We start from the raw sequence: 17,519 nt of genomic DNA on the forward strand, positions 1-17,519 counted from the left end.
ACACACACACACACACACACACACACACACACACACACACACACACACACAGACACACACACACACACAGATATACAAACGCATGTACGTATACACCATTGACTGCAACGCCACTCAACCCCCACCCCACCCCACCCCCACACACAGACACACACACACACACACACACACACACACACAGACACACACACACAGACACACACACACACACCCTTCAGATGTGAATTACAGAGCAAAACTGAGCACAACCGCTGTCTCCAATCTTGTTTGGGCGGGTCGTTTATGCTCATTCTGTCTGTGGTTAACTAGGGAGGAGAGCGAGTCCTTTATTTTTCCTCACCAAACGAAAAGAAAAGTGTCCGAAAAGAATAGACAGCCTATTGTGACTATAATAATAATAATAACAACACACATTTGCCCTTCAACATCCAAGCATTTGGCGTAATGACATTTCAGACAAGTGTCTATCTCATTATGGCAGAGCAAAGGATCTATAGAGGAGCATACTCCCAGCAAGTCAAAATGAAAGGCATTTTAGGATCTGGAGCCAAATTTGATCAGCCTATTAGCTTCTACATCAGGGGTTCCCAAACTTTTCAGACGAAGACTAGTACCACTATGTACCAAACCAAGCTAACAAGCTTGGACATGGTGCTTGTGAGGTCACAGTGACCTTGAACTTTGACCTTTGACCACCAAAATCTAATCAGGTCATACTTGAGTTTAAGTGGACGTTTGAGGCAAATCTGATGACATTCCGTCAAGGCGTTGCCGAGATATCGCGTTAACAACCTTGAAAATGGCATTTGAGAGGTCACAGTGACCTTGACCTGGTTTTAACCACCAAAATCGAATCAGTTCATCCTTGAGTCCAAGTCAACGTTTGAGGCAAATTTGATGAAATTCCATCAAGCAGCTAGATATCGCGTTAACGAACATCGTTCGGACGTACTGTACGTACGTACGGACGGACAGACGGACAACCCGAAATCATAATGCCTCCGGCCTGGCTATCGCCGGTGGAGGCATAAAAACCATTTGAATCAGTGTTGGAGTAATCTGGTACCCAGGAGCGTGTGTGTATTGTGTCCTACATTGGGTCCTGGAACTGTCCCGAGCCCCGCCCACACGCGTCCACAGACTCATCATCTGTGTGAGGCCTCCCAGGCCTGATGAAGGCTCAGAGATAATCTGTGGTTGTTCCACTTCCATCTCCCAGGCTGATGCATCACTGTTCTTGTTTTCGAGTGACAGCAGTATGGCTACGACTTTAGAGCTGGACTCGTCTCTGGCCTACGTCAGCAGCACCGCAACGGCTGATGTGACGTCTATTCTTTCTCAAGTGTTGATGTCGAGCACATGACAGATTTAGCACATAATTATGTAGCACAGAACCTGTGTCCTTTAAATTTGCAGCAATAATTCACTGTTGCATGCTGGGCAATGCATGCATTAAACGTGAAACATTTTTAAATCCTATGACTCTAGTGCATTTGCATTTCACCTCAAACAAGACGGGACACCGCTTTCAAGTCTGAACTTGACCTAGATTTGGTAGAAAGATGAACATTTCACCTTCTCGCCAACTGGGGCGCTGCTTGATGATGTCATTATGTCCCATTTCGCATTAAATTTCTTCTACCTGGCGGAGTTGAAACGTTGGCCATCTTGATTTTTCGTCAGCAGAGTGGGAGGGAATGGGTGGAGTCTTTCCGCACCTCGCGTGAGATGGGAGTTTCCCAGAGCCGCAGCTCCGCCTGCTATTGGTCCGTGATCAGCAAGCTGCGTGATCACTGGACAGGCGATCTGTCAATCACCCCTTTTTCTATCATCTATTTTACTCCAAACGGGCGAGTTGTATAAAAAAATTACCCCTCCCCTACAGCTGTTATGAAAAGGTGAAATGAGCTATATAAACCAAAACCGTGTTTCGCCCCTCACTGGAAAGATGTTTAATGCTGTTACAAAGTCAGGCATTTTAACATGGGGAGATCTGCCTATACTGCCCCCTCCCCCAAGTGGCCATTCGAGGAATTAAAGCTTAAACAAAGACTTCCGCACCTTCCTGGGAAAGGGGTGGGCTTTCCCTTTCCCACTGGCCTAACCAGACTGACTTCCGCCAACAACACACCCGATTACCGTAAGTGACTGTGAATTCAGTCTGAGCGCAACACAGAAACATATATGACTCTACGTTGTTCTCAAGCACTGCCCACCCGCGTTTACTTCATTTTTACCCGTGCCCGTGAATTCATAGAAGTATATTTTTGACCCAAGACGACACCAGCTTTTTGCGGGTTACCCCGACCCGTTGCAGGACTCTGTTCTCCTCTACTCTCTCACAGTGTGACACTGACACACAGTCTGCGGCCGTCAAGACATCTGGGCTCTGCATTAGGGGATTTTCCGCTGCTCTGTAAAGCCTACTTAGTACAAACAGCAGCTCCCAGACTGTCTGTAGGAGACGCGAGCCTTCAACACTTAACGCTCCCCACCCGCCCTCCCTCGGCCTACAGACCAATCCATCTCCCACTAAAGACAGTAGTAGAGTTTCCCTTCCACTGGAGCGCAGCTGGCCTGTGTCACGGCTGGACCAGAGACAGAGATTATACACAAGACTTTGGCAGACAGGGTGCAATGTTCACACCCGAGGTCGAAAATCATCAGCTGTGCGTTTGAAGTGTTTTTCATCCATAAAAAAAATAAAAATAAAAATAAATCTTGAAATATTAAATCTTTTTCATGGATCCCAGTTTTGGAATGAAGCCCTGAGGTGTCCTGATGATGACACAGTTTGGACTAAATCCTCGACTGTCTTATCTGTGGCTATGGTTCAAAAACATTAAAGTACTGTGTTTCCCCCTGTCATGACAGCATGTGCATGTCTGCTGAGAGAGAGAGAGAGAGAGAGAGAGAGAGAGAGAGAGAGAGAGAGAGAGAGAGAGAGGGGGGGGGGGGGGGGGGGGGGGGGGGGGGGGGTATTACAACAAACCTCTATCATCACAGTATGATTGGACTCATGGGGATGCGCTGATGATACAGTCACACCCAGAGGGCTGAGTCAGAGAGAAAGAGTAGTGAGAGTGTCTCCCCATCCCTCCGCCAGCTGTAACTATTCTGCATGGATGCTGCATGACCCCCCCCCCCCCCCCCAAGATAGATAGATAGATAAATAAATAAATAAATAAATAAATAAATAAATAAATAAATAAATAAATAAAAATCCTTCTGGAGGTGGCGCAAGAGTACAACAAGTAGGGTTTACACAAGTATCGATGGTATCGAAAAGTATCAATACTGAAAATTTGAATCGGATACAATACTCATTTGCAACAGGTATCGATAGTATCGAAAGTATCAATTAAAAAAATTTGAAATGGATACAATACTCATTTGCAACAGTTTCGATAGCATCAGTGCTTTCTTTTAATGAAAAGTCGCTGATTTGTCCCTCCCTATCATTGGGTATCTGTTGCTTCAACAAGCTAAACTCTTCTGATGGCTAGAGCAGGGCTAATCTGCTGTCTACCTTCAAAGTTTGATCAGGCCCAGATTATGGAGAAGTGTGCGTCTGTCCGTCCATCGGTCTAACTTTATTTTTATTTTTATGCTTCTTGATGTGTCATCAGGCCTCCCTTCCTGTGGTATCGAGTATGGATATTTTCCTGGGTATCGGTATCGAAGTAGAAATCCTAGTATCGTGACATCCCTAACAACAAGTATTCTCAAAGTCAAAGCAATGAGGCACACATCACTCCCAAGTGGTCATGCCATGCTTGAACAGTAGCCAAGCTAGCATAGCATGTGTTCCGCCCCATCCACACCACAGTCTGTTGCCATGGCGCTGGCAGGCCTGGATACTTAGGGAAATGAGAGCCAGGTGTAAACAACAGCCCGGCTAAGGATTGGATGGATGAGTTATTCTTCTAAGCCCAGGCCCTCTTTATTGTCTGGCTGAGATCAGAGCTACCATCGCGCACACACACACACACACACACACACACACACACACACACACACACACACACACACACACACACACACACACACACACACACACACACACACACACACACACACACACACACACACACGAACAAAGACCTGAGCTGGAACTGTAACACATACGTAGATCGAGAATAAAGAAGAAAGGAGCATTTCACTCAGATTAAATTACCCAAATTCAATAGCAGGGCGTACTGATGAGGGTGGGGGAGAGAGGGAGGGAGAGGCGGTGGGGGCTTTTGGACCTGGCTGCTGCTGGCCTGACGACGCACAACCTGTTTGCACTTTCACACAGCGGCCAGCAGTGGCTGATGTGGAGTCACAGTGGTGCTGGGAGGGAGTGGATGATGGCAGAGAGAGAGAGAGAGAGAGAAGCAGACATGACTCAACACAGGCTATTTGAGGAAAGCACTGTGATTTGGGTCAGGGCTAAAAGCAGGGCAGGCGGGGAAGAGCACAAAAACACACAGATGGACAGAGAGCAACAGCGTGAGGACGGTGGGGGAGGGGCCTCTGGGGACGGTGGGGGAGGGGCTTCTGAGGACGGTGGGGGAGGGGCCTCAGACTCTCAACAAGATCGTCAAAGAGAAACATCTTCATGTGAATAATAAATATGAAAGGTAGCAGTGAATAATCCAGCAGTGATACACACAGTGATGATGGTGTGTGTGTGTGTGTGTGTGTGTGTGTGTGTGTGTGTGTGTGTGTGTGTGTGTGTGTGTGTGTGTGTGTGTGCGTGTGCGCGTGTGTGTCAGAGGCTGTAAAGTGACGTGAGGCCCTGGCTGTGAAAGTGAGTATAGGCCATGTTTCTAGCCCCGTCAAGCCTCAGGGCACGGCTCCAACAGGTGGACAAGAGAACAATACAACACAGAGCAGAGGGAACCGGAGAATGACATCACAGCCTGACACACACACACACACACACACACACACACACACACACACACACACACACACACACACACACACACACACACACACACACACACACACACACACACAGTGAACATTAGCCATCTGACTCACACAAGCATCACTTGGGGTTCCCGCTCATGCCATGCAAGCTGATTCCTGAAAAACTAAGTACCCTCACTACTAGAGTAAATGAGGCTCTGATATGGAATGAATGCCTCATGTCTCAGAGAACAGGGCTTCTGAGAGGTGGTGTCTGAAGGTGTCGCATGTCTCAAGAGAACAGGGCTTCTGAGAGGTGGTGTCTGAAGGTGTCTCATGTCTCAAGAGAACAGGGCTTCTGAGAGGTGGTGTCTGAAGGTGTCTCATGTCTCAAGAGAACAGGGCTTCTGAGAGGTGGTGTCTGAAGGTGTCTCATGTCTCAGAGAACAGGGCTTCTGAGAGGTGGTGTCTGAAGGTGCCTCATGTCTCAAGAGAACAGGGCTTCTGAGAGGTGGTGTCTGAAGGTGTCTCATGTCTCAAGAGAACAGGGCTTCTGGGAGGTGGTGTCTGAAGGTGTCTCATGTCTCAGAGAACAGGGCTTCTGAGAGGTGGTGTCTGAAGGTGTCTCATGTCTCAAGAGAACAGGGCTTCTGAGAGGTGGTGTCTGAAGGTGTCTCATGTCTCAAGAGAACAGGGCTTCTGGGAGGTGGTGTCTGAAGGTGTCTCATGTCTCAGAGAACAGGGCTTCTGAGAGGTGGTGTCTGAAGGTGTCTCATGTCTCAAGAGAACAGGGCTTCTGAGAGGTGGTGTCTGAAGGTGCCTCATGTCTCAGAGAACAGGGCTACTGGGAGGTGGTGTCTGAAGGTGCCTCATGTCTCAGAGAACAGGGCTTCTGAGAGGTGGTGTCCTGAAGGTGTCTCATGTCTCAGAGAACAGGGCTTCTGAGAGGTGGTGTCTGAAGGTGTCTCATGTCTCAGAGAACAGGGCTTCTGAGAGGTGGTGTCTGAAGGTGCCTCATGTCTCAGAGAACAGGGCTTCTGAGAGGTGGTGTCTGAAGGTGCCTCATGTCTCAGAGAACAGGGCTTCTGAGAGGTGGTGTCTGAAGGTGTCTCATGTCTCAGAGAACAGGGCTTCTGGGAGGTGGTGTCTCATGTCTCAGAGAACAGGGCTTCTGAGAGGTGGTGTCCTGAAGGTGTCTCATGTCTCAGAGAACAGGGCTTCTGAGAGGTGGTGTCTGAAGGTGTCTCATGTCTCAGAGAACAGGGCTTCTGAGAGGTGGTGTCTGAAGGTGCCTCATGTCTCAGAGAACAGTGCTTCTGGGAGGTGGTGTCTGAAGGTGTCTCGTCATGTCTCAAGAGAACAGTGCTTCTGGGAGGTGGTGTCTGAAGGTGTCTCATGTCTCAAGAGAACAGGGCTTCTGAGAGGTGGTGTCTGAAGGTAAAGTAGCAGACAGAGGTTTTTGGATGCTCATCACATCACGAGCCAGACGGTTTTAATGGGAATCCTAATGACATCAAGCCTCTATCAAGACCAGTTCCAATGGCAAGGTTGGAGTAGGCTACTGCAAGATTATACTTGCATTATTACACAATGTTTTTCTCATACAGAGAGAGAGAGAGAGAGAGAGAGAGAGAGAGAGAGAGAGAGAGAGAGAGAGAGAGAGAGAGAGCATTACAGAAGCCACATCAGACCTCTCTGCACTAGCAAACCACACATTTCATTCCTACTACAAAATTCTGTGATATGGAGACACACACAGTATAACACTAATAACAAGGGGAATAGTGTAAACGGTTAAAGATTTACAGTAGATGGTGGGGGGGGGGGGGGGGTCAGATGAAACGGCAAGAAAGAAAGTATGGCGGAAAAACGGTGAAAAAGAAGTAACGAGATGGAGAGAGCCAGGCTGAGCGGCCTGCTGCCGACCTCGCCTCGCCCACGCAGGCAGTCCACAAATGAGACGTCTGTGAGAGCTGCCCAACTTATTTTAGGAGCGAATCGAGCGCCACAAGCACAGGCCCTGTTTATGTAAGGATGGTAATGTGTTTCAGATTACAGAGGGTTGTATGGAAATTCTTGCGGTGAGACTGGACTTTTCATTGCTGGAGAGCAGGAGAGCGGGAGAGAGGGGCCAATACTCTACGAGGCGAGGCGTTCCTCAAAAAGCCCCGTGTTCCTTCCTGCCTGGGGGGAGATGTTCCTCAACGTTCGGAAGAGCTCTCCTGGCAAAGGCTGCAGGCGCGTGCCAGGCTGCAGCCAAGCCCTGAGGCCCTGAAGCAAAAGACTTTACTGTGCGGCCACAGGGTGGACAGAAGGTTTCCTTCCAAAAGGAGTAGCATGAATTTTAACTACTACAGTTAAAAAAAAAACAGACATTTTAAATTACGTTTATCAGCCCTTTGCTTCCTACGAGTCCATCATCTCGCACCAGATACATTGAAGCCTATCATTATAGTTATATACTATATATATATATATATATATATATATACTATATATATATAGTATATAGTATATATAGTTATATCTATCATTATAGTTCACATGATGATGCTCTCCCTCCTTGCTAGTCTTGGCAGGGGAAAAGAGCTGTTGGGCAAAATGAGAAAAAGAAAGCAAAAGAGAGGAACAGCCTCTATCGGAGATGATCTATAAATATTTCTCTTCCAGTTACTGACCACCGCTCAGAGCAAAAAAAAACAAAGACTTTAATAGGCGGGTTGGGATGAAATATTCATAGAGACTTCTGCTGCGTGTTATCGTCCACTTTCATCTTTGCTGCAGGACTCCGAGCCGTCTGTCAGGACTGTGTGTTCTGCACATGGACTTTGTTTCGTCATTATCAGCAGCTGAAGCAGGAAGTCAGGCGTAAAAAGGCAAACAGGAAAGCAACAACAACAACAACGCCAGCGCGTCGACTCCCAACGAGGTATATGGATAATAAGGGGGCTACAAATTACATTTTAAACAAACGCCGTCGGGGTTCAACCAAACCTTCTCCGCATCATCACCTGCGCTGTAAACGAAAAGCCATAGCGGGCAATTCTTTACTGGACCACACGTCTCATGAGGAAATACAAAGCGTGACCTTTGACCCTGGGTTTCTTTCACTGCCGTGGGTTTTTTCCACCTGAGCCACGGTGGGACGGGTACTTTGATCCCTGTGTTGATTCTGCAGGGGGGGGGGGGCAGAGGGAGCGAGTCGGGTTGCCACGTTCTGCACCGTCCGCCGCCACACCTCTTCCAGGCTATCAGCAATAAATAAGCATTTTACACACTTGAAACAGGAGAGCCATTGTTCCCTTTGACCGCAGATGAAAGCAATTTGCCCAGCTGCTTTTTCTGGTCAAATCCAAAGACACACCAGAAACAGAAACAAGAGTCACTACTTCAATTTGGAAGGCTGGAATTGTGAATTGTGTAATTCTACCAACATGTGCTTATGCTTACAGCGCGGCCACGGGTTTAGCCTGTCTGCACAGAAGATTCCCAGCTAAGCTGGAACAGGAGCTACAGGAAATAATGAAATGTGAGGACCAAAGGCGAGGAAATGCCAATGGGAAGAGGAGGCCAGCGTTCCTGCCTGCCTGCTTCCCGTACCCCTCCTCCTCCATATTATTGGAGCCTTCCGGTTCAAATCTGGTCTAACTCCCCAGTGAGGGGTTCAAAGGTCAAATCACTTGGAGCAACTCACCAGCAGGAGTTTGGGACAATCCTTTTTGCACAATTGGTGTCATGATTAAGAATGAATCATGTGATATCAATTAGCATCCTAACTAGGGATGCACATCTTTATCAATTTCCTTCATCGATTAATTGGTCATGTTAACGAGCAATGAATCGATTCATCATTATATTAAAACACAGCAAAACACATCAACCAACTAATCTTCCTGCATTAGCTGTCATTGTGCTTGTGGACGTGACATATTGCAACATTACAATGTTTACAATAACACTGTTGTCTTTTTGGGTGTAATTCTCCCACACTGGACTTTCTGTCTGCTAGCTTGGCTTTCTTCTTCCTCTGTATGAGCAGTGAAAGTTACATTTACCCTTGTGGTGTTTAAATCATTTCAGCAAAGAAAATAAAAATGAGAAAATAGCACATAGCCTACATTGTCGATGAATCGGTGAACATATAGTTTGATCGATCCAACTGTTAAAGGAACACTCCGCCCATTTTCAACCAGCTTTGTATCATTAGAACATCAGTAGTATATCAGAAAACTGTAAACGGTTTTGAAGTCTGTCATTTAATTTGACAGTTATTGAGTGTTAAAGTGTGGACCAGTGGACCAGTGGACCACTGGTCCACACTAACTCAAATTAATAACTCATTAACTCAAATCAAGTCTCAATAACTGTCAAACTATTCATCATTCATCTAGTTTGACAGTTATTGAGAGTTGATTTGAGTTAATGAGTTATTCATTTGAGTTAGTGTGGACCAGTGATGTCACTGGTCCACACTTTAACACTCAATAACTGTCAAATTAAATGACAGACTTCAAAACCGTTTACAGTTTTCTGATATACTACTGATGTTCTAATGATACAAAGCTGGTTGAAAATGGGCGGAGTGTTCCTTTAACGATCGATTAATGGATTGTCGAATCATGAACATCCCCTAATCCTCCTAACCATCTCGAACCCGTGGGAAAAATGCAAGTAAGCTGCAGTCTTGGTAAATAGTAGTTACAAATAAACAGCCTCTGGTTTAATATGTCCAACCAGATGTTGGGGTTTACCACATCAGAGCATTTCAGACGATGCCAGTCCAGATACAATACTGACTTGCAAATAGTTTAAATGTTCTGGCACTCAATGTGTTGTGCTATATGGTAAGCTCCACCCTTATGTACTAAAGCAAACACTAAGGCCGTGTGTCCATCTAGCGTCTTTTTCCGATCGTTAAACGCTGGAAGTTAAACGCTGGGAAGCGCTGATCTCAGCGCACAATATACAAGGAAGCAGTCTGAAACTAACGTTAGTTCAGTGCGGTAGTAGCTTGATAGCTGACAGCTAACATTAGCAAACAACACACATACAGTGATTTAGCTCAACACTCACCAGAAATATTAAGTGTCTAGCCAATCTGCTCCCACAATTGAGCCTTTCTGTCTCTGTTGCGATAGTTTTTCCATATGATTAGTTGCCAGAAAAGCAGCATCCGACACCAGCGTCTTTCTGAAAAGTTAAAATATTTTCAGCTGGGAGTCGGGCGTACAAAAACGCCGCAGCGCTGTGAAAATAGACGCTGGACACAGCGCACTTTCGCTAGACGTCCGTGTGCGCCCGCATACGCTCGCTCCTCATTGGAAACAACTGAAAAAAGACGCCGGAGCTGATGAAAAGACGCTAGATGGACACAGGCCCTAAGAATGATTTGAAAATCCTTGTTGACGCAGGTCTGGCAGGCTGAGAGCCTGTCAGGTCCCTCTCAACTGTTTTTCACTCATCTGCACAAAAGTGGATCATCAAACGTCGTTCATAAAGAGATGTAGACTGGGGCATCACTGCCAGCAAAACAAGCCTAGCACAGCTTATGCTGTACTGCTTGTTGTGAGCTCGTTCATCTGAATATCAGACACCCAATTCTGAAGAGGAATTTAAAAAATGCTAGCATAATTGCGTTGGAAACACATGGCGGGTTGCCAGAAACCTTTCCTGTACTCCAAGGGACAGACAGAACAACACCGCCGCCCCTTATATAGACAAGCACTTAGCAGTGACAACATGGCGGGCTACAAAGACATAGAGCCAATACATCATCTGTACCTACAGAGAACCTTCATCATCTGTACCTGCAGAGAACCTTCATCATCTGTACCTGCAGAGAACCTTCATCATCTGTACCTGCAGAGAACCTTCATCATCTGTACCTGCAGAGAACCTTCATCATCTGTACCTGCAGAGAACCTTCATCATCTGTACCTGCAGAGAACCTTCATCATCTGTACCTGCAGAGAACCTTCATCACCTGTACCTGCAGAGAACCTTCATCATCTGTACCTGCAGAGAACCTTTATCATCTGTACCTGCAGAGAACCTTCATCATCCGTACCTGCAGAGAACCTTTATCATCTGTACCTGCAGAGAACCTTTATCATTTGTACCTGCAGAGAACCTTCATCATCTGTACCTGCAGAGAACCTTCATCATCTGTACCTGCAGAGAACCTTCATCATCTGTACCTGCAGAGAACCTTCATCATCTGTACCTGCAGAGAACCTTCATCATCTGTACCTGCAGAGAACCTTCATCATCTCTACCTGCAGAGAACCTTCATCATCTGTACCTGCAGAGAACCTTCATCATCTGTACCTGCAGAGAAGCTCGCAGGAGAGTCAGACTTATTCAGAGGACCTTTACTAACGATTGTTTGGAAAAGCTTTGTGGCTCATAGCAGTGGGCCTGGGTTTTTTGATCTTATCTGCTTACCAACACAAGGGTCGCAGGTTCGCGCCCCAGTGTTACCTCCGGCTTGGTCGCGCGTCCATACAGGCACGATTGGCTGTGTCTGCGGGTGGGAAGCCGGATTAAAAGGGTATGTGTCCTGGCTGTCCATGGTCGCTGCACTAGCGCCTCCTTTGGGTCGGTCGGGACGCCTGAAGGGAACCGGTGGGAATAGCGTGATCCTCCCAAGTGCTATGTCCTGCCGGTGACGCTCCCCGCTGTCAGGTGAAAAGAAGCGGATGGCAACTGCGCTGCGGCAAATGTGTCGGAGGAAGCATGGTGCTAGTCTACGGCTCTCCCCAGATCAACAGAGGGTGGATCATTGCCCGGGGCAGCGGGGGGGAAATTGGCCAAGTACAATTGGGGGAAAAAATGGGGGGGAAATCTGAAGGGGAAAAAATAAGGGAAAAAAGAAAGCTTATCTGCTGACTGGTCAATTCACACACTCTACAAGAATGTCGCCTGACTGTTTTCCTACCAAACGTCTCCACAAAAAGACTGATTGGCATCTGCTGTGTTCTGGGACAACGCTCTCCACCAGGCCAGACTGGGACAACGCTCTCCACCAGGCCAGACTGTTCAACCTCAAGTCAAACAAACTCAATGTCAACTTGGACAAGCGAGTCTCAGTCTGGCTAAATGGAGGGGAAACGAACAATCTTCTCCAACTCTTCACATGCAGTCACTGGGGGACTTGATTACCGATGCAACATGGCAGACAGTTCACTCCAATGCAACATGGTAGACAGTTCACTCCGATGCAACATGGCAGACAGTTCACTCCAATGCAACATGGCAGACAGTTCACTCCAATGCAACATGGCAGACAGTTCACTCCAATGCAACATGGCAGACAGTTCACTCCAATGCAACATGGCAGACAGTTCACTCCGATGCAACATGGCAGACAGTTCACTCCAATGCAACATGGCAGACAGTTCACTCCGATGCAACATGGCAGACAGTTCACTCCGATGCAACATGGCAGACAGTTCACTCCAATGCAACATGGCAGACAGTTCACTCCAATGCAACATGGCAGACAGTTCACTCCAATGCAACATGGCAGACAGTTCACTCCAATGCAACATGGCAGACAGTTCACTCCGATTTTGCGCTGTCCCACGTAGCGGGGGGGAAAGATGTGGAGATGTGTACCCCAAGTAACCGTTCTTCTGTTGTGTTGGTAACTATACCAACTATAAAAAGGCCATTATGGTCAATGGTTAATGTCCTCGGTACCCCTTCTCCTCAAGTGGTTCTGCGCCGCACTACTGCTGCTTGTGTGCGTGGATGGATACATGCACACACACACACGCACACACACGCACGCACACACACACACGGTAAACACACCGGGAGCCTGAGGGGAAAGGAGAAAAGAGGAAGTGCTCCTGACTGGTCACACCCTCCTGCAAATAACAATGTGCACACGCCATCTCCGGGCCGAGCGGTCCAGCTGGATAGAAAACAAACAGAAAACCAAGTCTGGAGCTCTCAGCTCTTCTTGCTTGGCTGCCAAGGCTACTGTACTGAACACTACACAGCTTATCACATTTAAGAGCTAAAGGCTGTTCAGTGCTGTCTCTCATGTCCATGATGAAACCTGCTTTTCAAACCTCCAGCTGAGCCCCTGCACTTGTTTCTCTCAGCACCGCCCTGCTTCACAGTTCACACTCGTATACAGTTGCACAGATGTTCACCACACAGTCGGCCACTAAAACCCATTGAAGTCATCCACTGCTACTGATCACTCAGTCACACCCCTGGAGCAGCTGGGGGTGAAGCACTTTGCTTAACCCATTGATACCTGATGCAGCATTTGCGTGTATATCCCTTTAAGACCGCGAACCGTGTGACGCGGTTCGCGGTCTTAAAGGGATAAACACACAAATGAGGGATAAACACGCAAATGCAGCATCAGGTATCAATGGGTTAAGGGCAACTCGGCCTTGGTTTAGGAAGGGGGTAGTCTCTGCCCAGACTCAAGTATTACATTGAATCGCTGCGCTCCGCATACTACATAAAATGAGTCTGTGCCACTTCACAGCCACTTCTGGGGTTTGAGGCCGGGTCTAGGGGGTTGAAACTGAACGAGTGAGCTCTCAAGCACGCGCCATTCACGCTATTTCTGTAAATACGATATTCCTGGAATGCGCCTTTTGAACGAGCCAGTTACATTTCTTTGCATTCTTAGAGATTATAGTTTTTGTTTTTTGTTCATGTTTCATATACAAGTGGCCATGTTAGTAGTTAGTTTATGGGATAGGAATTCTGCCAGATGACAGGCACTAGGCGCTATTTTCTACCGTACTTCATTTGGAAGAGAAAATTATCCTGAAATGAAGATTTGACTGACAGCTGCATGTCGTGATATCATTGGTTGAAATGGGGTAGAAATTTGATAGTACTAGGTGACGTCAGCAAACTGTAGTTTGCTGTTATCAATGAAATCTTGAAAAATGAACTTTTGATGTGAAAAAGTGTGAAAAACTAAATACCGCACTGAACTATTTTTGTGATTTTTTTTGGCATACATTATTAAATAGGTGCACTGCATACCCAGGTATTTGAACTAAAAGAAAATAAGTAATTTTTGGGTTCAGCTCGACTTTAAGTATCTAGGCTCATGGGTGGCCAGTAGGGAGAAGGACATCCAGGTCAGGAAGGCCCTGGCCTGGAAAGCTCTCCACTCACTGAATAACATATGGAGGACAGGCCTTTCTAGAAACATCTAACTTGCCCTGTTCATTGCGTCTGTGGAGTCAGTGTTGATCTATGGCTGTGAAACATGGACCTTGAGTCAACAGAAGGAGCATAGACTAAACGGATGCTTAAGCATGATGCCCTCAACATCCACCCTGGCACCCATATCACAAACGTAGATCTTTACCAAGAGCTGCCTAAGCTAAGTGAGAAGATACGACTCAGGCTGCTGAGGCTTGCTGGTCACTGTTATAGACATCCGGAGCTAGCAGCACAGAAGCTGGTAGTGTGGGAGCCCGACACACGGAACTAAAAGAAGGGGAAGACAACAACTGACATATGTGGACACTTTAAGGCGGGAGACCGCAGGAGAAATTGGAACGTGTATGGAAGCGAGGGAGGAACGGAGATCCATCATTGCCCGAGGAACCCACCCGACCTGATGATGATGATGATGATATTATGATGATCATTATGAGCCTCTTGGAGATGGCACACAGGCTAAGGCTGGCCACTCTTTTGCAATGACACTTTTCAAGCAATAAAGCAAAGAAAAGAAGAGAGAAGAACAGAAAAGATTCAAACTAAAATGTATCCGCCGCAGGTTACCTAGGTGAAAAGGCCGCATATTGAGTTAAGAACGCGTACGAGAGAGCACAACAGCCAATGACAGCTCGGCGATCAGCAAATCGCTATTATACTTGTTAACCTTGCATCACCAGGCTCTAGTGATGCGTTACTACAGGCAGGAAGATAGAAGAAGACCCGCCCCGTCTTCCGGTGGCCCACAGTGTTTTCGTCCCGCCATAGAAATGCAGCAGTAGGTAGCCTAACCTCGCCAGTCGCTACGAGTTAGAGAAGAAATAAGAAGCATGGACATACCAAACAAAGTACTTGAAGAAACTTGCCGGATCCATAACATTACGTCTGAACGGAACGCAAGAATTGAGCAGAATATTGTCCTGGAGTACAGCACTTTGGTTCCGGGTCTTCGCCCATAGCCGGAAGACTCGGAACGAGGTTTTTCCATCCAGGCTACTTGCACACTAGGACTAAAATATCAGGGCGCACTCGTTTATATCAGGCTGATTTTCTCAATTTATAGCCCAGCTGGCAAATCTGTGTGAGCAAAAAAAAAAATCACAAATGATTTGGTTTACATTCTGTGAATATAACAAGAAAGTTATAGCTGGCTCTGTTTAGCCATGTAGGAGAAATCAGACTACTGATCTACAGGAGACTGAGCCATCAACACTGCTTTCCTTAAGATCATCCAAATATTTACGAGCCATTGCTGTGAATGTAAATATTAGTTCCCTGGGGTGTCTAGATTGTAGGGATCAGCCTATAAATCTTTGGAAATAACAGGCTACAGTGCCAGCAGTGTATATACCATTTAGAAAATGATGTTAATGCAAACTGCTCCATCAACTGCCATTATATTGCCAAAGCCCGGTGCTGGAAAGGCAACTTCTTCATGGCATGCATGCTCATGTCAGACAAAACTGATGACTAAGGGCCTGTGTCGACCTAGCTTCTTTTCCTCAGGTCCAGCGTCTTTTTTCAGTTGTTTCCAATGGGGGGAGAGCGTATGCGGGCGCACACTGACGTCTAGAGAAAGTGCGCTGCACCCAGCGTCTATTTTCAGAGCGCCCCGGCGTTTTTGTGTGCCTGACTCCCAGCGCTTCCAGCTGAAAATATTTTTACTTTTCAGAAAGATGCTGGTGTCGGGTGCTCCTTTTCAGGCAACTAATCATGGAGAAACTATCGCAACAGAGACAGAAAGGCTCAATTGTGGGAGCAGATTGGCTACACACTTGATATTTCTGGTGAGTGTTGAGCTAAATCACTGTATGTGTGTTGTTAGCTAATGTTAGCTGTCAGCTATCAAGCTAGCTACAGCACTGAACTAACGTTAGTTTCACACTGCTTCCTTGTTATATTGTGCGCTGAGATCAGCGCTTCCCAGCGTACTACTTCCAGCCTTTAACGGTCGGAAAAAGACGCTAGATGGACACACGGCCTAATGCAATAAAAGAGCATCTAAGGCAGTGGTTCTCAACTGGACTATCCTTACGACCCACCTTTTTCCTTAGACATTACGCGACCCAATTTTCAGAACGTAGCCTACATTTGTAGTGTCATATAGCCCCCTTTGCAACAAGCAAGCATGTCATGTTGGTACCACTGGATGCCTTAGGTCTTCTAGTTTCATATGGTACCAGTATCTTCACTCTGCCTTTCAAAATGAGCCCGCTACAGCCTCTGAAAGACAGTCATGTTGGCCACCGCGGCCAGCATCATCATCAGTGACTAGAAGAACTTCTTTTTTCTCATGCACACATCCACGACCCACTCAAAACGGCCCCGCGACCCACTTGTGGGTCCCGACCCACCAGTTGAGAAACACTGATCTAAGGTAAAACACAGAAAGAGTCCAATCATTTGTATCAGCGGTGCAGTTCAGACACAAGCCTTTAAAACGCCCTGCTGGTGGAAATGTCGCACCTCACTGCTTTTAGGAGGAATCTGCGCATTGACATCAACTGAGAGCAAAAGTTTGGACACGTACTACTGAGCACTAAACACCATCTCACCATCTGTTCTGGCATCAGTTTGCACTCTCCTCACTGATGATGGCTGAGGTGAGGAAAGGAGATGGGTATAGGCTGATTCCTAGCCAACACCCACTCCACTTACCTCTACTCCCTCCATTCACTTCACAAGCATGGCATGCTTCTTGTGATATTATGCTTGACACAGAGCCACTGAAAACACAGCTGATGCCAAGCAGCCTGTATGAGAATCTGTTTGTTCAAGTAGTGCAGTGTATGTGGGAGTCTGTGTGACTTCTTGGGTGGAGTCTCTGGTTCAAACACAGTCTTTCACAGTGAACTGCCGGGAACTGATGGAAAGACAACATGGCTATTGTGCTCACTGCATAACTTTGCAAAATATGTCATATAACCACATGGGCTACTGGACAAAACAGGGATTTCACATGTGAGAGTGAGCCAACTCAAAATTCAAACTTCCCAGTCAGCCGGCAGTGACACTAAATATGTTGAGTTATTTTGCCCATTCATGTCTATTTTTTTTTCAATGATGACATTAGTGATCAATTAGTGATCACACCGTATTGATTCAGTGTAACAATCCAGTCTGTGTGAGTGTAGCAGCACCTGTTGTGTTGTATTCTCCTGAACGTGGAGTAACTTTAGCATCCCCCATACATTGAACCCCGCAGTCGCTGGCTGCTTACCTGAGTTTTAGGTTAGCCATGAATTCTTCCAAAGACACGTTATCCAAAAGCACAAAGTCCGCTTTCCCAAACTCCAGACTCTCGTGTTCTGCCATATCTTCTTCTTCTTGTTCGAGCTCCAGGAAAAGATGTTCTCCAACAACTTGTTACTGCTTTGACGTGCCCACGACAGCAAAGGTAAACATCAATGGCG

At 46.7% G+C, this 17,519-nt stretch overlaps 1 protein-coding gene across 2 annotated transcripts in view; it reads right to left on the bottom strand.

Annotated features, from left to right (window-relative positions):
• myo1d (myosin 1D) overlaps positions 1-17,421 on the bottom strand; it is a gene marked incomplete at its 5' end in the record, with an annotated part of 171,901 nt that extends 154,480 nt beyond the window's left edge. For both annotated transcript variants that reach the window (XM_083635102.1, XM_083635103.1), the window contains one exon: positions 17,327-17,421. In XM_083635102.1, coding sequence (XP_083491228.1) covers positions 17,327-17,421 — 95 coding nt within the window. The remainder of the gene's footprint in view (positions 1-17,326) is intronic.
• Between the last annotated feature and the right edge of the window lie 98 nt (positions 17,422-17,519).

Source organism: Poromitra crassiceps (genome assembly GCF_964638095.1).
Source record: "Poromitra crassiceps genome assembly, chromosome: 4".
NCBI lineage: Eukaryota > Metazoa > Chordata > Actinopteri > Beryciformes > Melamphaidae > Poromitra > Poromitra crassiceps.